Below are 23978 nucleotides of genomic sequence, written 5' to 3' on the forward strand. Positions count from 1 at the left end.
AAAATCACAATCACAACTAATTCCTTCCATCTTCTGTATCTGTGATGAATGTGCCCTTAATATCTTTGCTAGAACCCCTAGAGCTACTAAGATGGAAACCATTCATTCTCCTTAACTTTCACAGACGGGCAAGAATAGAGTTAGCATCCTTAGTTCTGTACCTTCACGTAAAAACTCCTGCTCCTTTATAAATCATACCTTCAAAATTTAACATTCTCTACTTTCTTCAGTCACTGTCACCTAATTAACTCAAGGTCACCACCCTTCATCCTCCCATTATTCTGAGTAGTGAAAAAGTCCACATAAACATCTTACACCCTAGCTTTCGGCTCCTACCCTCATCATTTCTAATAACTACCCTCAGTTCCACTTCAGCCACAGACCAGCAGGTTTTCATGTGGTACTACTTCATCTCTGAAATAAGTTCATACAAGCTAGTAATGACAAAATGTGACGGTTTGCATTAGTTCTTCTATTTTTCCTGTATATGTTCTGGCTGGGTGATTTTTAGCCACCAAAACAAATTTAATTCCTGTTTATGCTAATGATTTCCAAATCCATTTTATCTTCAGCCCAGATCAGAGGTCCATATTCATACATTCTGGACTGCCTCTCAAACATCTCAGTTTAGACTTCACACAGGCATCTCAGACATTCTCAAAAGTGAACTATTATCTTCCTTCCAATTCCCATTACAGTAAACAGAACACCCCTTTTACCAAAAAACGTGGTCGTCATTCTTGTCCCCTTTCCCCTCATCCTACGCACAATGAATTTCCAATAATTGTCTAATCTGGCTCCTAAATAGCTCAAGAATCCAATTATCTTTCTTCATTCCCAACTGCCACAAACTACGTCAAATCGTCATTACCTCTCACGTTGATTTCTGCAGTGGCCTCTTGAATAAACTGTTGCCCTTCCTCCAATCTTGCATCCTTATCTAAACTATTTTCCACAGCTATCAGAGTAACCTCTCTAAATATAATCTCCATCTCCTCTTCTCCAGGATAAAACCCTTCAATTCTTCCCACTGATTTTAGGATCAAGTCTAGATTTAACATGGCATACAAGGTCTGTTAGGACTTGATTCTGGCTTCCATTCCAGCCTCAACCCCTGTCACTCTCCCAATCTGTACATTCTAAGCCCAGCCACAACGAACTCCTTTGAGTTCCTTAAATTTGTTGTGCTTTTTCATACTTCTGGACCTTTATTAGTGTTATTTCCTAGGCCTACAACACTCTCCCCTTTGTTAAAGTATTTCCTATGTGTATGTCTACAATTTTCAGCTTACCCTAATGAGTTAACCTAACCCCATTGCACCTAATAGTTCCCAGTTTACGCATTTCTCACAATACACTGTAACTGTTTTCCTTTCTGAATCTCTCCCTGGGCTAAGAGCTAAAAGATATTATCAGGGACAGTGGCTGTCTTATTCACCACCCTCATCATGGTGTCTGACATGTAGAATTCATCAAAAAATGTTTGTTGAAAAAAAGGAATGACAGATCACATTTTCGAGAAACATTCGTAACAGGGCCTTTGCTCAGTAACATGTGCTACATCTGGGGGAGGTGACACCCAAATATATTTTCTTACTTCAATAATATTATTTCTATTTAAAATAAACAAAAAAGACATGATATGAAAAATATTTACAACATACTTAAGAAATTAATAGCCATACTTACAGTCATAAAACAAAAAACTCATCTAGTTTGGCCTTCTGCCATGGTTACGATGGCATGGATATAGAAGACTAAGAAGTTTAGGTTTTAGTAACAAATAAGTAAAACACAATATAGAAAGGTCCCTGGGGATCCCCTACTTACCATGACATGATGGGATCCTGTAAAAATGCAAAGACAAAAAGACGGCAATCTATGTAGAAATGACACAAGGCTAACTTAACTTTACCTAGGTAGCTTTACAAGGAAAGGGGATAGGAGAAAGGAAATAACACCCCGCTTCCCCGACCAATTCCTTTTTAAGTTATGAAATATGTTCTTACTATTCTGTTTATATGAACCCTGAACACTAAAGACCAGGGCTAATGATTGCACTCAAGACAAATTACTACTCTAAGTATTCTTGTCTATCACGAGTTACTACAGATATAGCATACACACGCTTCGTTGAAAATTACAGCAATGTACGAAAAAGTCGCTTACTGTTTTAATTTCTAGTTTTGTAAATTATATATTTGGAACAAGAAAAAATAAGTATATATCAAATTGCTATTTCACAGTGAAATTAAAAAAAATTAAATAGTTCAGCCACAATTAGTTTTTGTTATATAACTTAGTTGATAGAAATTAATATTAGTTAAGCTTCCTTATAACAATGTTGTGATCAAAGCAGAACTATTATTAAGATCCTACTAAAATGCAACCTCTAAGGTATGAAATTACCTTTGATATATAAACTACCATACATCATTCTATTATATATTTATATGTATATTTTATATACATATACATATATATATAATTTTAACATCTAGGAAGGATCTAAGCAAACATTTAAATCAGTAGTTTTTAACCTTTTTAAATTTTTAAAAAAGATTTTATTTACTTACTTATTTGAGAGAGAGAAACAGACACACAGAGAGACAGAGCACAAGCAGGGGGAAAGGCAGAGGGAGAAGCAGACTCCCCACTGAGCAGGGAACTGGCTATGGGGCTCAATCCTGGAACTCCAGGATCACGACCTGAGCCGAAATGCAGAAGCTCAACCAACTGAGCCACCCAGGCACGCTTTAACCTTTTTTTAAATCCAACAAACATTACAGATGCTCACGCCAGAAAAATACATTTATGCCAAAAATGAAAAATGTATATACTTTCAGAGAGCCAATGGGAAACTTCCTGTTTTTTCCAGATTCAGAAATCCTAATCTTGTTCAATGTTCTCATTTTACATTTGAAATCATGCTTCAAAAGGTTAAGTGACTTCCCCAAGAGCAAAGAGTTTATATCAAAGGAACTAAAACTCACATTTTATTTTTCAGAATTTTTAAAAACCCTTAACATTTTGTAAAGTCAGCATTTTATCTCCTTCCATCTTCAAAACAACCTGTGCAAGAATTATCCCCAGTTTATAAAGAAGGAAATTGTGGTCTAAATAGAAAATTTGCAAAGATCACATGGCTAGAATTCACATTATCTGCTTTGCTCATTTGAATTCCATTTTATAATACTACCAAACAATAAAATAAGAAAAAGAGAATAAGAGAGCAAATAACAGAGAAAGGAAGAAAGACCAAACCAAATTATAGAGTTTCAAGAGTTTCAATTAGAGGTCAAAGAAAACCGGTAATCAAATTGAATGGTGCCCCCCCCCCAAAAAAATAGTATTCTAAAAATCTATGCTATCCATCATTCTGATATAAAGCCATGTAAGGGTCATCATAAAAGCCAAGGATGGTGAGGTTTTGAAAAGAAAGAAATAGTGTAGAGACATCAGCATTAAGACATGAGACCTAAGATATTTTGATCCCTCCCCTCCTCTCGACAACAAAAATTCAGCATCCATCCAAAAAACACCTCTGTGGGAGTTATGGGATCCAGCACCATATACCAAGGAACCCAGGAGAAGTCTCATCCACCTGTGCATCAGGTAACAGCCAGAAAGACCTCAGTACTGGCTGTGAAACCTGCAGTAGCCTGCAAGCTAGTACAGCCCCTCTCAGCCATAGTCCTGGAGCACCTGGAGAGCAATGACTTGGGCAGTCACCCACACATGAGAGAGCCTTTGTGGAAGTCCAAGTTTCCATAGAAGTTCCAGCACCCTATGGACCTGCCAGCCCATGATTTCTCTGAAAGAAAGAAAACAGGTAAGTTGTACAAGCCACTACCAGTTTTCTCTCACAGCATCCAGAGTATTAATCAGAAGCTATATGAATCACTGAACACTACATCAAAAGCTAATGATGTACTATACAGTGGCTAACTGAACATTAAAAAAAAAAAAAAAGCAGCAGCAGCTGTATGCCTGGGAGAAAGGAGGAAATCAGGAGTGCGGCAGATAAAATTATCGTAAGGCATACAAGGGAGCAATCCCTGCTGACCATGTTGTAGATTCCATCAGGAAGCCTGCCCAAAGCCACTGGGAAAAGCATCACCCACAGATTCTGCCCAACTGGCCTACAGGCACCCCAAGTGCCCCATATGCCTTATCTACATGTACTCCCACTCTGCAGCCAACTCCCTGTTCATATTCCTGAGAGCAGGCGTAAGAGTGAGCTTTGACAGACAGCTAGAAGCATGGGCAAAAAGCAGGCCAGGGACTGTGAACTAGGAAGAAGCCACAAACTTAAGCAGTAGGGACACCTTCAAGAAAACTAAACAGACTGTCAGCAGCCAGCCTGGTATATTTAGAATCGAAAACCATACAAATTTAAGAATTCTACAACAACGTGGCACAAGAAGCACGGAGCAAGTGTATCCATACAAGGTCTGAGAAATTCTCAGAATCCTGGCAGAAGTGAAAAATGTATTTCTCCCCTGAAGGCATTTGTAATACTGGAGGAGGTGACTCCTTCAAATACAAAAGCAGTAACACAAAACTCCAAAGAACATGAAAAATTAAGGAAATGTGACATAACCAAAGCAGCAAAATAATCCTCTAACCAAATCTGAAGACATGGAGATCTATGATTTACCTAATAATGAATTCAAAACAGCTACTTTAAGGAAACTCAATGAGTTACCAAAACAAAACAAAACAAAAATTCAATAAAAACAGGAAAACAATACACAAAATGAGAAATTTAACAAAAAGATAAAAATGATAAAAAAAGAACCAAACAAATTTTAGAGTTAAAGAATTCAGTGAAAGAAATGAAAGATGTAACAGGGAGCATTAACAGCAAACTAGACAACTTCATTTCCCCTCACAAGAACTCACAACTGTTCATGGACAGAACCCCACTGAGAGAAATCCAGCGCTCAGGAGTGAGGGTAGGTTCCTCCATGTACCACAAGATCAAACAGACTGCACTGAAGGGTAAAAGAAACGTCTACATCGTTTCCACACTGCCCCTCCCCCAGGCCAGCAAACACCATGCTGAAAGGTCTCTTCCTGAGCCTACATTTCCTCCAACGGAGAGAGAGAGCCCAAGGGTGGCATCCAGTCCCCGAGCATTGTGGGTCAATTTGTGGGAGGCCCCACTGTGGTTTTACACCACAGGCATCACAGGACAATCTGCGGGACTCAACCACTGGGAGTCTGATTGAGATGGTGAAGGGAATACAGACTTCCAATGACTAGCAACAGGGTGTTAGTGGGCCTAGCTCCCACCTACGGAGCCCAACCAACAGTTTTATTCATTTGCAAACCAAGTTTGACGGCACAGTTCAACTGAGGAATTGGCAAGGTACAGTTTCTGCCTAATTCAATCCCCAGATGAGGAATTCTGCCATCTCTAGAGCCTGAGCATTTGCAGAAGAGTTTAGTCATACCCAACCACTGTCAATCATGACTTTCCCAACCAGAAAGCTTGTCTGAGAAAATCTGAGAGTTGCCTGAAGTGGGCCCTCCCACTCCTGCTCAGGCAGGAGTCAGAGACATAGCCCCACCTGCTGCAGAGCATGGACCCCCAAACCCATCTGACAGGAAGGGCTGGTAAGAACACCTGGAAGCAGCATAATCCAGAAACTCTTGAGTAGAGAGGCAGAGGAGAGCTCATTATCGCCAGAGCAAAGCCATGGCTGTGTTCAGCCAGGGAACGTGGGGCACAGGTAGGCTCGAGTCAAGACCAAAAAATAAGACCATTAGTGGCCTTGGAGCTTTTCTGCTGCACCCAAGTCAGCAATCAAACTCACAGCCCGACTTATTGCTGAATACAGCCTTCAGCCTGCCAAACAAGGAAACTTACCAGAGCACACAGGAAGCTATGTAGCCAGCCCATCCGACAACCCTGTTTACAGTAGCACTTTAGTACAGACAGCACAACTTGTGGCTTTCCCTGTCTATAGAACAAAAATGGTGGTCTCGCCTGACCAGGATATTCAGTGCACACTGTTGCCTGATTTGGGTACTCAAAATAACAAGCCATGCAGGCCTGGAGTCTGGTCCTGCTGCGCCAATAGGACAGAGAAGCTAATCCATAGCCTCACCTACTGCTAAGTATAGTACCCATGCCTGACGCTTAATAAGCCTGAACAGAGAATCCAGGAAAACGCAAAGCCCATCCTACAGCCTCACTTGGGCAGGGAACCAAGCCAGTAGTCCTACCTACTTATTCTCAGCCAGTGGCACACCCATCCACCCCTGACCCCAGAAATCAACAGCTGCTTGACCCAAAAAATTACCAGCAGACAGGTCCAAAAATTCAAACTAAGCTGACTGGCGAAGAACTGTCTTGGTCAAAGCAAACCTGCAAAGCCTGGAAAAGGAAATCACTTATTCACGTATGCAGATACCAATATAAGGAAAATAAGGATCATGAAAAATCAAGTAAATATGATACTACCAAAGTAAATAATAAAGCTCTAGTAACTGATCCCAAAGAAATAGGTCCATAACTGTCAAAGAATTCAAAATAAACCTCTTTAAAAAGTTTAGTGAACTAGCTCAGGTCATGATCCCAGAGTCCCAGGATCAAGCTCCACATCGGGCTCCCTGGTCAGTGGGGGAGTCCACTTCTCCCACTGCCCCTAATCCTGCTCATGTTCATTCTCTCTCTCTCTCTCTCTCCCTTTCTCTCTCAAATAAATAGATAAATAAAGTGTAGTAAGCTACAAGAACAATAAGTAAACAAATTAGGGAAACAAAGCACAAACAAAACAAGAAGTTCGACAAACAGACCAACTAAAAAAAAAAAAAAAAAATCCTAGAGCTTAAGAACATAAAACTGACCAATAGAGGGCTTCAAAAGAAGACTCGACCATACAGAAAAACAAATAAGAAGGAAGATATGACAATTGAAATTATCCTCTCAAAGGAGCAAAAAGAATTTTAAAACTGAAGAAAGCCTGCAGGAATTATGAAACACAATGAAAAGAATAATCTGTATTATGAAAATTCCATAACGATAAGAGAAAGGGACAGAAAGTGTATTTAAAGCAACAATGGTGGGGGGGCGAGGGGGAACACCTGAGTGGCTCAATCAGTTAAGCATCTGACTTCAGCTCAAGTCATGATCTCAGGGTTCTGGGACCAAGCCACACATCCGGCTCTGTGCTCAACGGGGAGTCTGCTTGTCCCTCTCTCTCTACTTCTGCCTCTCCCCTAGCTCACGCTCTGTCTCTCAGATAAATAAATAAAATCTTTTAAAAAATAAAGCAACAATGGCTGAAAACTTCCCAAACTTGGGGAGAGAAATAGACATCTAGACATAAGAGGCCCAAAGGACCCCAAATAGGTTAGACCAAAATACAGCTAAACCAAAACACATTTTAATCAAATGGTCAAAATCAAAGACAAAGAATTTCAAAAGCAGCAGGAGAGGTTATGTACATGAGAACCCCCATAAGACTACAGGTGGATTTCTCAACAAAAACTTTTGAAACCAGAAGAGAATGGGATGACAAATTCGAAGTATTGAAAAAAAGAAGGAAAAAAAAAAAAAAAAACTCATCCAAGAACATATTACACTGCAAAGCTACCCTTCTAAAATGAAGGGATAAAGACTTCCCCCCCCCCCAAAAAAAAAAGCTTAGGAAATTCATTACCACTAGAAGTGCCTTACAAGAAATGTTAAAGGAAGTTCTTTAAGTAGAAATTAAAAGATGCTAATCAATATCATAAAAATACGAGAAGGTAGCATAAAACTCACCGGTAATGGTAAACATATAGGCAAAGTTGTATTCTATAATAGGGTAATGGTGGTACACAATTCACTTACAGCTCTAGTTTAAAATTTAAAAAAAAAAAAAAGATATAATTACGATAATCTGTTATCAGTTACACAGTATAAAAAAGTCTGTAAACTGTAACATCAGTAACCTAAAACGTGAAAGGGAGGAGAAGTAAAAGTGTAAAGCTTAAGAATTTTATTGAAATTGGGGGCGCCTGGGTGGCTCAGTCGTTAAGCGTCTGCCTTCGGCTCAGGGCGTGATCCCGGCGTTGTGGGATCGAGCCCTGCATCAGGCTCCTATGCTGGGAGCCTGCTTCTTCCTCTCCCATTCCCCCTGCTTGTGTTCCCTCTCTCGCTGGCTGTGTCTCTCTCTGTCAAATAAATAAAATCTTTAAAAAAAAAAAAGAATTTTATTGAAATTGGGTTATTTCTAGTTTAAAACGGAGTGCCAAAATTTTAAGATATTCTATGTAAGTGTCAAAGTAACCACAAGGGAAAAATCTATAGTAATTACACAAAAGAACATGATAAATAACTCAGAGCATAACGACACTACAAAACAATAAAACACATAAAAAGACACCATGATAAGAAACAAGGAGCAGTGGATCTATAAAACCAGAAAACTATTAACAAATGGCAATAATAAAGCCTTACTCATCAATAATTACTTTAAATGCAAGCAGGTTAAATTTTCCAATCAAAAGACAGGATTGCTAATGGATAAAAAACAAGATATGACAACATGCTGCCTACAAGAGACTCATTTTAGATTGAAAGACACATATAGACTAAGAATGAAGGGATGAAAAAAGATATATAAGTAAATGGGATAAAAAAAAAAGCAGTGTTAGCTATACTTGTATTACAAAGTGGACTTTAAAAATTAGTATGCAATGATAAAAAAGGTCACTATATAATGCTAAAGTGCTCAATAAATCAAAAATATATAATACTTATAAATATTTATATGCCCAATAAGGGAGTACCTAATTAAAGAAAAAACAGAGATAAAAGGAAAAATAAACATGAATACAATAATAGTTGGAGACTTTAATATCCCATAGTCAACAATGGATACATCACCCATCCAGAGAGTCAGTAAGAAAACAATGAATTTGAAAAACACTGTAGAGCAAATGACACTAACTAAAAACCATATACAGAACATTCTATCTGACAACAGCAGGCTACACATTCTTCTCAAGCACACATGGAACATTTACTAGAAAACATCATATATTAGGCCATAAAAAAAAAAAGTCTTAGCAAATTCAAGAAGACTGAAATCATATCAAGTATCTTCTCTGGCCATGATGGTATGAAACTGGAAATCAATAACAAGAGAAACACTGAAAAATTCACAATTATATGGAAATTAAATGACATTCTGTTGAAACAATGTATCAAAAAAGAAATCAAAGGTAAAATAAAAAAGGACCTAAGAACAAATGTAAATGAAACACAACCTACCAAAACCTATGGGACGCAACAAAAGCAGTTCTAAAAGGGAAATTCGTAGCAATAACCACTATATTAAGAAGAAAGATACCAAATAATGTAATTCTATACCTTAGAACTAGAAAAAGAAGAACAATCAGTGCAAAGTTAGCTAAAGGAATGAATAGTAAAAATTAGAGCAGAAATAAATGAAATCAAGAACAGGAAAACAATAGAAAATATTAACCAAACTAAGAGTTGATTCTTTGAAAGAGTAAAATTGACAAAACTTCAGGCATATTAATCAATGAAAGAGAGAGAGTGGACCGTAGTCAAGAAAATTATAAATGAAAAAGGAAATACTACAACATATACCACAGAAATACAAAGAATCGTAAGAGGCTATTAAGAACAACTACATGCCACCAAACCGGACAACCTTAGAAGAAATGGAAAAATTCTTAGAAACACACAAACTGCCAAGACTGGATCAGGAAAAAATAGTCTCAATAAACCAATTACTAGGAGATTTAATCAAAAATTTCCAACAAAGAAAAGCCCAGGACCAGATGGCTTCACTCATGAATTTTACCAAACATTTAAAGAAGAAACAACGCATGCTTCTCAAAGTCTTCCCAAAAAATCAAAGAAAGAATGCTCTGAAGTTCGTTTTATAAGACCAGCAGTACCCTGATACCAAATCCAGAAAAGGACAATACCAAAAAATAACAGACCAACATCCCTGATAAATGCCCATGCAAAAAAGTCTCAATAAAATACTAGCAAACGGAATTTACCAGCACATTCAAAGGATCATTCATCATGGTCAAGAGTAATTTATATCTTGGATGCAAGTATGGTTTAACATACATAAATCAATCACTGTGATACATCACAATAGAATGAAAGAAAAATACCATGACTACCTCAATAGACACAGAAAAGGCATTTGACAAAACTTAACATCCATTCATGAATTTAAAAAAAAACAAAAACTCTGGGGCGCCTGGGTGGCACAGCGGTTAAGCGTCTGCCTTTGGCTCGGCGTGATCCCAGCGTTATGGGATCGAGCCCCACATCAGGTTCCTCCGCTATAAGCCTGCTTCTTCCTCTCCCACTCCCCCTGCTTGTGTTCCCTCTCTCACTGGCTGTCTCTCTCTCTGTCGAATAAATAAATAAAATCTTCAAAAAAAAAACCAACTCTCTAATTAGATATAGACGAAACATAATAAAGTCCTTAGATAATAAGCCCAAAACTATTACCATACTGAAGGGTGAAAGATTAAAAGCTTTCCCTATAAGATCAGGAACAAAACAAAGTGCCCACTCTCATCACTTTTAATCAACATGGTCTTGAAAGTCCTTGCCAGAACAATCAGGCAAGAAAAAGAAATAAAAGGCATCAAAATTTGAAAGGAAAAAGTAAAATTGTCTCCATTTGCAGGTGACATAATCTTATACATAGAAAGTTCTAAAGACTCCACCAAAAAACTGTTAGATCTAATCAATGAATTCAGTAAAGTTGCAGGATACAAAATTAACATGCAAAAATCAGAAGCATTTCTATACATTAACAATGAATTATCTAAAAAATAAAGAAAACAATCCCACTTACAATAACTTCAATAAAATACTAGGAATAAACTTAACCAAGGAGTTGAAAGATCTGTACTCTGAAAACTATAAGACTGATTTTATTTGGGGTGCCTGGCTCAGTTGATTAAGCATCTGCCTTCTGCTCAAATCATGATCCTGGAGTCCTGGGATTGAGTGCCACATCAGGCTCCCTGCTCAGCAGGGACTCTGCTTCTCCCTCTCCCTTTGCCCCTCCCCCTCACTTGTGCTCTCTCTCTCTCACTCACTCTTTTCTCTCAAATAAAAAAAAACCCTAAAAAAAAAAAAAAAAAAAAGACCGATTTTATTTAAGTAATCTCTACACCCAGCACGGGGCTCAAACTTGTGACCTTAAGCTCAAGAGTCATGTGCTCTACCAACTGAGCCAGCCAGGCACCCATTTGAAAACTACAAGACTGAAAGAAAACTACAAGACTGAAAGAAATGGAAGAGGACACAAATAAATGGAAAGGTATCCCATGTTCAGGGACTGGAAAAATATTGTTAAATGTTCATACCACCAAAAGCTACGTATAGATTCAATGCAATCCCTATCAAGATTCTGATGGCATTTTTATAGAAGGAGACAAAACTATCCTAAAATATGTACAAAACCATAAAAGACCCCAAATAGCCAAAGAAACCCTGAGCAAAAACAAAACAGGAGACATAACATTTCCTAATTTCCAACTGTGCTATAATACTAAATATCAAAACAGTACGGTACTGGCATAAAAACAGAAAAATAGATCAAAGTAACAGAATCAAGAGCTCAGAAATAAACCTAAGCATATGAAGTCCACTAATATTTGACAAGAGAGCTAAGAATATTCAGTGTAGAAAACACAATCTCTTCAATAAATGGTGCTGGGGAAATTGGATATTCGTATATAAAACAATGAAAGTAAACTCCCAGCTTATACCACACAAAAATTAAATTGAAATGGATTAACACTTAAACCTAAGACCTGAAACCATGAAATCCCTAGAAGAAAACAGAAACAAAAGTCCTTGACATGGGTCTTAGCAGTGATTGGCTAGGACACCTAAAGTGCAAGCAACAAAACAAAAAATTGGTGGACCTACATCAAACTAAAAAGCTTCTACAGCAAAGGAAACCACCAACAAAGTAAAAAGATGACCTCCAGAATGGGAAAAAACATCTGTGCCATATATCTGATAAGATGTTAATCTCTACATAAAGAACTCCTACAACTCAATAGCCAAAACAAAAACAACAAAAAACAAACAAAAAAATGCAATTAAAAAAGTGGGCAAAAAACCTGAATAGACATTTCTCTCCCTGAGAAGGTATACAAAAGGCCAACAGCTACATGAAAAGATGGTCAACATCATGAGTCATTAGAGAAATGCAAATCTAAACCATAATGAGATATCACCTCATGCCTGTTAGAATGGCCATCATCAAAACAAACAAGCCATGCCTGTTAGAAAGCCTACCATCAAAAAGACAGGAGACAACAAATGCTGGTGAGTATATATAGAAAAAGGAACCTGTGAGTATGCTGCATGTCGGACTGTAAACTGGCATAGCCACTGTGGAAAACAGAATGGAGGATCCTTAAAAACATAAAAAAAGGACTATCATATGACCCAGCAATTCCATTTATGGGAATGTATCCAGAAAAAACAAAAACAGTAACTCAAAAAGATAACTGCAACCCCATGTTCATAACAGCATTATTTACAATACTAAGACGTGGAAACAACCTAAATTTCCATCAGTAAATGACTAGAAAAAGAAGTTGTGGCATATATATACAATGAAATATTACTCAGCCATAAAAAAATGAGGAAATACTACCATTTTCAACAACATGGGAGCATTATGCTAAGTGAAATAAGTCATAGAAAGAGAAATACTATATGACTTCATAATAAAAATAATAGAAAAAAGAGATCACACTTGTGACCTGTGATTACCAGAAGCAGAGTGGAGGTGGGATAATTGGAAAAATATGGTCAGAAGGTACAAATTCCCATATGTAAGTATTAGAAATGTAACATACAACATGATGACTATAGCTAACAGTGCCGTATGATGCACAGGAAAACTTAACACAGTAAGTCCTAAGAATTCTCATCAAAAGGAGATTTTTTTCTTTTCTTTTTAATGTATCTATAGGAGATGGATGTTAGCTAAAACTATTGTAGTAATATGTGCAAATCAAACAATAATGGTATACATCTTAAACTTATATAATGATCTATGCCAATGATTTCTCCATGAAACTAGAAAAAATAAGAAGACAAGTGATTAACAAATGCTGGTGAGGGGGCGTCTGCCTTTGGCTCAGGGCGTGATCCCGGTGTTGTGGGATCGAGCCCCACATCAGGCTCCTCCGCTATGAGCCTGCTTCTTCCTCTCCCACTCCCCCTGCTTGTGTTCCCTCTCTCGCTGGCTGTCTGTCAAATAAATGAATAAAATCTTTAAAAAAAAAAAATGCTGGTGAGGATATGGAAAAAGGGAACCCTCATGCACTACTGGTGGGATTATAAAGTGGTATAGCTACTATGGAAAACAGAAGGGGGGGAGAATACAAAATAGAGGATCCTCAAAAAATTAAAAATAGAACTACCATGTGATCCAGCAATTCCACTTTTGGAATACATTCAAACAAAATGAAAACACTAACTCAAAAAGATACCTACATCCCCATGTTCATAACACCATTACTTACAATGGCCAAGACATGAAAACAATGGAAGCGTCCACTGACAGATGAATATGAAGAAGCTATGGAATGCATATATACCATATCATACACACACACACACACACACACACACATATACACAAGGGAAAATATTCCATTCAGTCATTGTAAAACTAAGAAATCCTGCCATTTGCAACAGTGTGGATTGACACTGAGGACATTATGCTAAGTGAAATAAATCAGACAGAGACAAATAGTGTATGATTTCACTTATCTGCGGAATCAAAGAAAAAAATTTTTATACAGAGTAGAGTGGTAGTCACAGGAGGTGGGGGTGGGGGAAATGGGAAAATACTGATCAAAGGGAACAAACTTCCAATTAAAAGGTAAGTTCTGGTAATCTAATTCAGTATCGTGATTATACTTAACAGTAGTGTAGTATTTACTTGAAAGTTGGTTACAAGAGTAAATCTTAAATGTCTCACCACAATAAGGGAATGGTAACTATGTGGTGTGATGGAGGTGTTAGCTAAGGCTATGGTGATGATCATTTTCCAACATATAAGTGTATCAAGTCAGCATGTTGTACACCTTAAATATTCAAACTATTAGATGTCAATTATACGTCAATAAAGCTGGGGATGCGGAAGGTGAGGAAGTAGTAGCCAATAATGTCAAATGCTATATAAAAGTCAAGTAGTAAAAGTACCCATTATGTCTGGCAACGAAAAAAGCAATGACATTCTCAAAACTCCTAACTTGTCAAATAGGAAAACAAAATATTTATAAAAAATTATGCATATCAAATGCATTAGCTTTTAACTTGTCTCCTGCCAAGTAAATGTGTGCTATTCGTGTAGAACCACCAACAATACACCTTACAAATTCATTCACCAATATGAGCACCATATCTAACATGAAGCATTTACTATGTTCCATGCACTATGCTGCTAAGTCCTTTACAGGATTATCTCACGTAAGGCTCACAGCTCTACAGTGGGGACTAACGTACTATCTCTGTTTTACAGATAGGGAAAAGAGGCTTAGAGAGATTAAGTAACTTGACCAAAATAACTTCACTAAGCATTTACCAACCGCAAGGCACTATGCTTGAATATACGGGTATAGAAATGAAGAAAAAAACCCTTCTCTTCCGAGGGCTTGTAGAATAACAAGAACGACAGATGACAGACAATAATTCACGTAAATGCTATAAATAAATAAGCACAAAGATCCATTTGTGTGAGCACAGAGGAGGAGTTCCTCATCCAAACGGGGTAGGGGGTGACTGAAGTTGCCACTGAAGGGAAGCATGTAAGAGCAGAGAGAGAGCAAACAGGAAAGTCAGACACAGGCTTACTCAGGAAAAGCACTAACAGCCCGCAAGGAACCTTGGATTGCACCCTGTGGCATTTAAACAATAAGTAAACAGTACTCCTCAAAAACAGCACTGGTCAGAGAAGTTGCAGAGTATCTTTAGCTGGGGTAGGGGAAGGAGTGTCAAAAAAGTCACAAGAAAAGGTCTGAGACCAAGTGAAATGTGCCCAGGTTTCCGGCTTTGGCAAATAGATTTGTGAACATGCTTTACTTAGTATTAGGGATTGCAGGAGGCACTGGTTGGGGTTCTGTGCTGTTTTTAGAGTTCTGACTCTTCTGACTAAGGTTTACCATAGCCTAACTTCATTTATTTAAACAGGTTCATAAAGAAACAGATGGCTTAATTTTATAAATTATGTTCTCAAAGGAGTCAAGTCTAAGCCGTATTAATAGGTTTTACATCTGCCAAATTTTTAATCATTTTAGGTTTTAAAAAATGAATATCCACGAAGAGGAAGTTACAAAGTTAAAACATCAGCTGTGAAAAGACAGAAGAAAACAGAGTATTATGAAAGTAGTGATGGGGTTGGGGGCAAGGAGGAGAATCTGACAGCATAACTGAGCATGGGAATATGGAAATATAAACTCTGGAGTCAGGAAACCTAACTTCTAGTCCCAACTTTGTTATTTAGCCTGAAACCTGACACTCCCACTCTAACATTCCATTCAAAAAACAACAAAAAAATCTATGGTTATGACTCTCTCTTGGTTCTCTCTTCTTGTCTGTTATATGAATATGAGAACATGATGCTTGAGTTACTGTACCCATCAAGGCATGTGACTCATGTACCTGTCAATAGGAAGCTAAATTTAATTAGAGTACCATTATGATAGTATTACACCTTGACTCAGCCACTCTTTCTCCCCATCAAGTCTCCAAGAGGACAAACTACAGGAAACAATAGCAAGACACAGCACACCACTTCACTTTCTTGAGTATGAGAAAAATCCTTTATTCACTTTGAAAGCTCCAATGTAAAAAAAACAAACAAAAAAACATGGAACAATCAACACTGCACAATACCCTCATCCTTGGTGGGGGAGGGTCCCAACTTTTCTTTGGCCTAATCTTAAGCTCAAATGCAAACCAAAGAACAATATTAAAATATGATCATTTTCAAAATAAAAGTGCCTTCCTCTATTTTATTTGATAATCTTTAAAATGAAACTATGTACCACTCTATTACACACACAAAAGCAAAAGAAATAAGTATTTTTAAAAGCATTCACACAGAAAACAGCATACAGCAAATATATCTAAGGCATAACTTAATCTTTCTTTCCTTTCTTGGGCTAAGAGCTTTTAAGGCACATAATAAATTTATTTTCAATTTCTTTCCTACAATTTTTTGGACATATTCTAGAGAACTTCATACAATAAAAACAAAGTTATATTAATAAAAGGAACACACGGAAAAATTCATTTCCAAAAACATCAAAACATACACAGACTTCTAATAATGATCGTTAATATTCAAAGATAAAGGAGATATATATATGTAAATACACATATATATGTGTGTGTGTATGTAAATAATCCTTTAATATGTAATACCTAATTCACAAAGAAGGTCATATAACTAACTGTTAAGGTACTAAACACAGTAAAAAAAAAAAAAAAGATTCTAAATTTACAAGTTGGGTAAATAACAATCATGGGTAAAACTCTTAATTCAAGATAACTTTCCTCAGCAGAATGCTTTCAAATACAAAAAAAATCTGAAAATTCAATACAAAATGTCTTAAACCATACGAAGATTAGCACCTAACAGGGAGTCCAGAGTTACAGCAATTACAAATCTAGTTAAGTCATGTCAGACACCCATGTTCTTTCCATTTTTTCACTCTGCCATCATGAACGGACTGGTTTTGCCCTCAGGCTTGCACTTTAATGTTTACCAGATGGGTGCAGTAACTCAAGCATCACATTCTCATATTCATATAACAAAGGCAAGAAGGGAGAACTTCCCTTCCTTGTGTCCTTGATGAAAAAGGAGGAAACTTGTCACAAGTCCCCATATAATTGGGTATGTGCTCACTCCTAAACCAATAATTTTTAAGGTACTAGATAATGATAATCTTTCACTTAAATGTTTTAGGCTTGGGACAGTCCCGGTTTCTCTACATCAAAGCACGGTACTGTTGGCAATTTAAAGGTAAGGCAGACAGAGCCGTCTGCCAAACCGCCAAGCAAAAATACTGCGAAGATCATATCTACCCTAAGTGGATGCCTAGCATTCTATCGCCTGTCTGCTCTATTGTTAGTTTTCTTCATTTCCTAATGAATTCTGGACTCCACGTTTTACCACAATACTCATACAAATTTCCCAATGGTTTTGTTTTCTAAGCACATTAGACTCTGAATTAAAATATTTCCAAAAGTTGAGTCGAATCATATTGACAATGTTAAGCCATCTCTAAAAATACACTCCTGAAATAAATAGAAAGAGTTCCGTTTAATAAAATCAGTATCACAATTTATTCAACCTATACTCAAGTGCTCCTTTTCATTAAAGATAGTTACATTCTCATGGTAACATGCAGTGGAAAGAAATTTCTTTTTCACCTCCAAATGTCAAACTAATTAGGTATCTTTATATGATCAACCAAAACTTTAGTAACAATAAACATATTAGTAAAGGCTTCCTGTTATTAACTTTTTTTCCGTTCATAAATGGCTTCAGAGTTCTACTCTTCTATGTTAAGACTTTTATCATAGATTTTGAAGGACTCCATAAGCTCATTGTTGATCTTTTTTTCTTGCATTAAAAAGAAACACAGACAACGAGGTGGGAAGGCAGATAGATACCGATTACTACGAAAAAAAAAATATTCCCTATTGTTTCGAATAGCTTTTTTGAAATTTTAATATTCAAACTAAATATTTATGTGTTTTAGATAGCTATTAAGGGAGAAACCCTATTTTGGCAAGATATTCTCCTTAAATCTGTATACAACTCCTCAAGAAAGTATGTAAAGCCAGCCTTTCTGTATACAATGTGCAAAATACAGAGTAAGAGCAAGAAAGACATATTATACTGGCTAGTGATTACTTAAAAAATGGGATTCTAGGATGTTAAAATTTGTTCTTCATAAAACAGCACTGTTAACAGCAATGAGAAAACAGATGGGCAGAGAAAAGGATTACGAGTTGAACCTCTTAGGGGCACCTAGGTGGCTCAGTCGGTTAAGCATCTGCCATGGACTCAGGTCATGACCCCAGCGACCAAGCCTGCATCTCCTGGGCTGGCTGCTCAGTTGGGAGCCCCCTTCTCTGGCTTCTCCCTCTCCCTCTGCCTGCCGCTCCCCCTGCTTGTACTCTCTCTCTGTCAAATAAATAAAATCTTTAACAAAAAAAAAAAAAAAAAAGAGTTCCCCTTTAGATATGCTTAATTTGAGAAGCCGCAGAAATCTTGCCCAATAGGTAAAATAAAAAGTAGATAGAGACTTACATAAATACTATTTGGTCCCCTCATTGCATGCCGAGAGCACGCACACTGTAGACGTTATGTAATGTATACATTTGTTTGTGATCTACCTATTCTCTAGCAGGGGAACACAGCCACTCCTATACTTAGCCAAAGGTAAATTTTCTATCTTGGTGGAATTAGTGCGATGCTCCAGGAGGGAGTCTTACGGAAAGAAGCAATCATAAGACAGTCTGACTCACCAAATAAACCCTGGAGACCACCAAAGTAACCAATGTCCATCACTGGCATAGGGATCACACTCATCCAAATTCACTGAATATGGAGAAAATGCAAAAGTAAATGTGGCAAAAGATTAACTGATAAATCTGTGGCTCGGGTTACACATTTCCGCCCTTTCCCTTTTTATTTTTTATTTTTTTATTTTTTTATTTTTTTAAAGATTTTATTTATTTATTTATTTGACAGAGAGACAGCCAGTGAGAGGGAACACAGCAGGGGGGAGTGTGAGAGGAAGAAGCAGGTTCCCAGTGGAGGAGCCTGATGTGGGGCTCGATCCCAGAACGCCGGGATCATGCCCTGAGCCGAAGGCAGACGCTTAAGGACTGCGCCACCCAGGCGCCCCGCCCTTTCCCTTTTTAAAACAAAGAGCAAATTTTTTACTTTCCAGTTTAATAAAGATAATGTCATCCTCTGGGTCAAAGGTCAAACAAGCTTCCTGCCCATTATGAAAGATTTGAGCTCCTTAAGCTCAAGGTTCTTCTTCCTCCACAAAACTTCCTACAGCTGTAGGGGTCATTTAGCCCGCCTCAGCAGCACAAATGCTGATACTCTGGCAAATCTGCTGCTGTGAGTAATAACCTGTCCACCTGTGACCCAGGAATTCCATGCCTTCTGCCATCATCTGTGAAACTCCAGCAGGCTAAGCATTCACAGTACTTGAAAAGCCATTTTGGCCATTCTGAGTAAGACCTGTCACTTCCAATTACTCAGCAAGGAGTTACTATACACAAAATCTCGCCTAGATGAAACTACCTGCATCGGCAATAATCTGTGGTCTCTGTGTATACATAGCAAGGCATAATTACTATGCATTTCTTAAAGTTGTGCTCATATATTTACAAACTTTTTTTTTCAACTTAAGTTCTTCACTTAAAGATAAAGTCCATTGCCTACCTCCATCCTCTCCCTTTTCTTCATTTGCTAAGATAGTAAAGTCTCTATTTAATGGCTATGCCACTAAAAAAATAACTGGATATATTCATCTCAGTGTAAAATGTGCTTAAAAACAATGACATACAGAAGCTCTGTCTGAAGCATTTGAGATATTTCATTTAGGCAATCATATTACTTCGCAAAAATATTTATGAGCTGCTCAATTTTTCATAATGCATACTGTTACCTACATGTCATAGCCTATTAGCTAACGTAAAGGATAATTATAAAAGCTGCTTTTGATAATGTCAAAGTCAATAAATCCACTTAATTACAGAATTTGAGCTCCTTTTATATTATCGGGTATTATTATATAGAGATTAAAACAATTCTAAATGGGGGCGCCTGGGTGGCACAGCAGTTAAGCGTCTGCCTTCGGCTCAGGGCGTGATCCCGGCGTTCTGGGATCGAGCCCCACATCAGGCTCTTCCGCTATGAGCCTGCTTCTTCCTCTCCCACTCCCCCTGCTTGTGTTCCCTCTCTCACTGGCTGTCTCTATCTCTGTTGAATAAATAAATAAAATCTTAAAAAAATAAATAAATAAATAAATAAAACAATTCTAAATGAAGCTGATTAACTGGTTAAGTGTTAACAATGTATAAAATAGAGAAGTCATTAAAATAAAAAGAAAATGATTCACTACGTACACAAATAATATAGTACCAAGAAACTATAGCCTCCCACAAATTCATATCACTTTACGTGAGGATTCAAAAATTAGTTTAGTGACTATAGTCAATGTAATTAAGGAAAGTGACTATAAAAATCTCCAATTTTCTTTGCCTATTCACTCATCTATTGCTCTTCATTATATTCTTAGAAAACATAACAAAATTATTTTTTAATGAATTGTCTTCATGAAGAAACAGATACAAAAACATGTATGTGGACACACACACTCATGAATACCACCAATTCTTCGATGATGCAAAATCTCCTGGGAAGTTCTCAAACAATGTAAGAGTTTGGAACTCTGTGTTTCATAATAAAATAGGCAATTTATTCTAGTAACTATATATTTTACAATGATAAAATCAGTTTCTTTAGCAAAAAAAAATTTGAAAAATATTTTATATTTTAGGATCTTATCATGTCTAATGCACTCATTTAAATGAAGAACACATAATAATAGCTACCAGTATTGATCTGTTATGTTCAAGGCATCGCACTAAGTAGTTTATATACAGTCTTATTCAACCCCAGCGACAACCCTGAGATGTAGGCATTGTATCTGTGTTTTAAAATAAAAAAGTTACAATTAGGGAAGTTAAGTGGTTTGCCTGATGTCATACAATTAGTGACTAAGTTGTAAGTGGACCATCTGTCTGACTTGAAAACCTATGATGGTAGCTATTACTATCATAACTATTACTTCCTTAAAAGCAACTAATGTCCATTCTTGGTTCCAGGTTCAACTGAAGGGATACACTACTCATGCCAAGTCAACTTCTCTAGCACTTATGTCAGTAATATTCATTGTAGTAAACTAAGTTCCAATTGCTATACTTGCTGGTTCAATGGCGTCGAATTTTGTACTAGGCATCAGGTTCTAAATTCAGCAAAGAATGAAGTGACATGTTCAAAACAACCCTGGAATACCCCCAGAAAAGTACAATGGTGACCAACCACTTTCCAATATTTCTAATAAAGAATGTGTTTCTTCTAACATTGAAAGACGCCACAGCCCTCCAAGTTATTAAGGACTAAGATTGAAATCAGGTGCTGTGAACTTCACAAACTTGTATAACTTAGGTAATGTGAGTTTATTCTCACATACTACATCCCAGATATGTGTACTCATTGAGTGAAGTATTAAAACTTCAATTATTTGTTATTTTGCTCTTCTTTTCCTTAAATCTGTGTATCCTGCAACACCACCACATAGTAGTATTAGACTCTCCTGTTTAAGAGAAATAAAAGCAGTTCTGGAAGACGTCCTTTTCTAATCCTTAAAAATTTTCACCCTAATTTTTCATTTAAAACTTCTTTTATAAAAAACATGCTGATGGAACAAATGTTAATTTATTGTAATTATACTAAATTAACAAGTGTTTTCCCCCATGTTAAAGTAGTGTACAACTGGATACCAAGATGCTTTGAAGATGTACACTTTTGAGATTTTTCAGACTTTTCTTCCAATTGAAAGTTACTGTGATCACAGTGATCTTTTTTTCTCCTTTTTTTTCCCTAAGATTTATTTATTTTTAGAGGAAGAGACTGCAAAAACAAGATGGAAGGTGGGGCGAAGGGGTAGAGAGAGGGCTAGAGAGAATCTCAAGTGGACTCCCTGCTGAGCGCCGCACAGGCAGGGCTCATCTCAAGACTCTGAGATCATGACCTAAACCTAAATCAAAAGGGGGCAGCTCAAAGGACTGAGCCACCCAGGTGCCCCCACAGTGATCTAAGAAGTAAAACATCAACATTTCCATGGAACTCCTCATCGTTTTCTACTGCCCTCTGCTGTGGTAATCCTTAAAAAAAACTTTTTAATCTCCCTTCCCTAAGAAAAACTATGACATCTAAAACTCTTGGAATGTGGTATATAAATACCAAATGCTAGAAAATAGATCTTTAAATTATATTTTTAAGTACAGTTTTAATTTTAACAGTTCTCTAAATCTCTTACCAGAACTCCACCAAGAATTTTGTATGGCCTACTTTCATGTTAAAATTAAAAAGCTAACAAGAAGTTACTACTGAGTTCACAGTTGTTTCAGGCAAAGAGTAAAAAGAATCAGTTATCTTACGAATGAAGCTGTTTTTTCACTCTCTACCCAACTATCAAGAAATCTGTGGTAATATTTTAAACCCGAATTAGATTTTGAGTCACGTGTGGGTAATACTTCACCAGGAAAAACTATCTTGAATAAGCGAATACTCTTACTAACATAATGTACGCTTAGAAACACTACTCACATTTCCAAATAATTTTTTTCTGATCCTGCTAGACTGACTATCCAAGACAAAGATGGATAACTGAAATTCGCAAATAACTCTACTATTTTAAAAACAGTGACTTCAACCCTTATCCGTTATCAGAGAACTAAGACTGCAATCAGGTGATCTTCACTTCACCAATTTACCTAATTTAAATAATGTGAACTTATTCTCGCCATTATATGAATTCAACAAAGAAAAATAAACCTACGGCTTTAAAAATGTGTAATTATGGATACAAACTTAAAACACACGTCCAATAGGCTCCGCTGCCTCTAGAAACGAATAACGAAGGGAGCTGGGTACTTAACATAAAGACCAAATAATTCTCTTACGTTTGCAAATACTCCTAAAAGGTATTTTCACATCCAACACACTCCTTTTAGTAACTCAAGGGCCCAAAGCTCGGCCTCCGAGGGTCAAAAGCGCCGTGAGTCTGAAAGATGTGCGGTGTTCAGGAGCAGAGTGAAAAGGGATGCTTTACGGTTTTTGAGAAAACACCAGGCTAACCCACATCCACAAGTGCGTGGCCCACGGGCCTCCCAACCCCTAGGCTCACGCCCGGAGGCCGCCCACGCCCACGCCCCGCCGCCCGGCTGCCTAGCAACGCGGCGAGGCTGCCTGGCAACGCCGCCGCCCCGGCCCGCCCCAGCCAGCCCCAGCCAGCCTGGGCCCACCCGGAAAGCCAAGGGAGTCGTTCTACCTCTTTTTTCTTCTGTCCTCCCCCGAGCTGGATGCAGAGAAGTAGCAGGAGGAGGAGAAAGGGAAAGCTCCCGGTGGGCAGGTACCGCAGCCGCCGCCCCGCCAGCCTCCGGCGTGAAGGAGCGGCCCTGGCACCCATCGCCGCAGGGCAGTGTCTCCTCCACGCTCGGTAACCGTGCGCGCCCAGCTCCTACCGGCCTCCCACTCCTGCCAGGCTAACCGCCAGGAGCTCCTGCCTGTGCCCTCGTCGGTGCCCGCGGCTTCGCCAGAGAAGCGGAGGCCGCTGAGGAAGCGGAGGAGGAAACTGACAGAGCATCCGGTTCACCGGCAGACGGGACCTGGAAAGGCCCGGGATGGGGCAGGAAGTGGGCGTGGCGAGGGAGCGGGGGCCTCGTGCACGCTGCGCTGCGCCCCCGGCCAGAGTTCTCCCTGAGACCCACGCTGCGCAGGGCCACGGTTTTCTAGCTGGCTGGCCAAACGCTGCCTTGTTACTGAAACCAATGCGAGCTTCCAGGAATATGCGAGGGGCCTCTTCGGTGCAGCAGAAGTAAACTCCTGTTTACCTGGAGCCACACACAGACCTACTTGCCTTCTAGGATGATGGAGGAGTGATTTAAGGAATCAATAAGCACTTGGCCCCTCTGGCCAAGGGGCAATCTCCGTTTCCATTGGGACATTTTTAGAGACACATCTGTGGCTCACATACTGAGCCCTCCCAAGCCTCCAACATAATCCACATAATATAATCCCGCGCATGCATACTAGCAGCTTGCAACTTCACAGCTGTTC

The 23978-nt window shown here is 38.2% G+C and overlaps 1 protein-coding gene across 3 annotated transcripts in view; it reads right to left on the reverse strand.

Annotated features, from left to right (window-relative positions):
- TUSC3 (tumor suppressor candidate 3) overlaps window positions 1-23534 on the reverse strand; it is a 220847-nt gene extending 197313 nt beyond the window's left edge. For all 3 annotated transcript variants that reach the window (XM_026508466.4, XM_026508465.4, XM_026508467.4), the window contains exon 1: window positions 23191-23534. In XM_026508466.4, coding sequence (XP_026364251.1) covers window positions 23191-23328 — 138 coding nt within the window. In that variant the 5' untranslated portion in view covers window positions 23329-23534. The remainder of the gene's footprint in view (window positions 1-23190) is intronic.
- Window positions 23535-23978: the final 444 nt, after the last annotated feature.

This window comes from Ursus arctos, unplaced genomic scaffold, assembly GCF_023065955.2.
Source record: "Ursus arctos isolate Adak ecotype North America unplaced genomic scaffold, UrsArc2.0 scaffold_27, whole genome shotgun sequence".
NCBI classification, from domain to species: Eukaryota; Metazoa; Chordata; class Mammalia; order Carnivora; family Ursidae; genus Ursus; species Ursus arctos.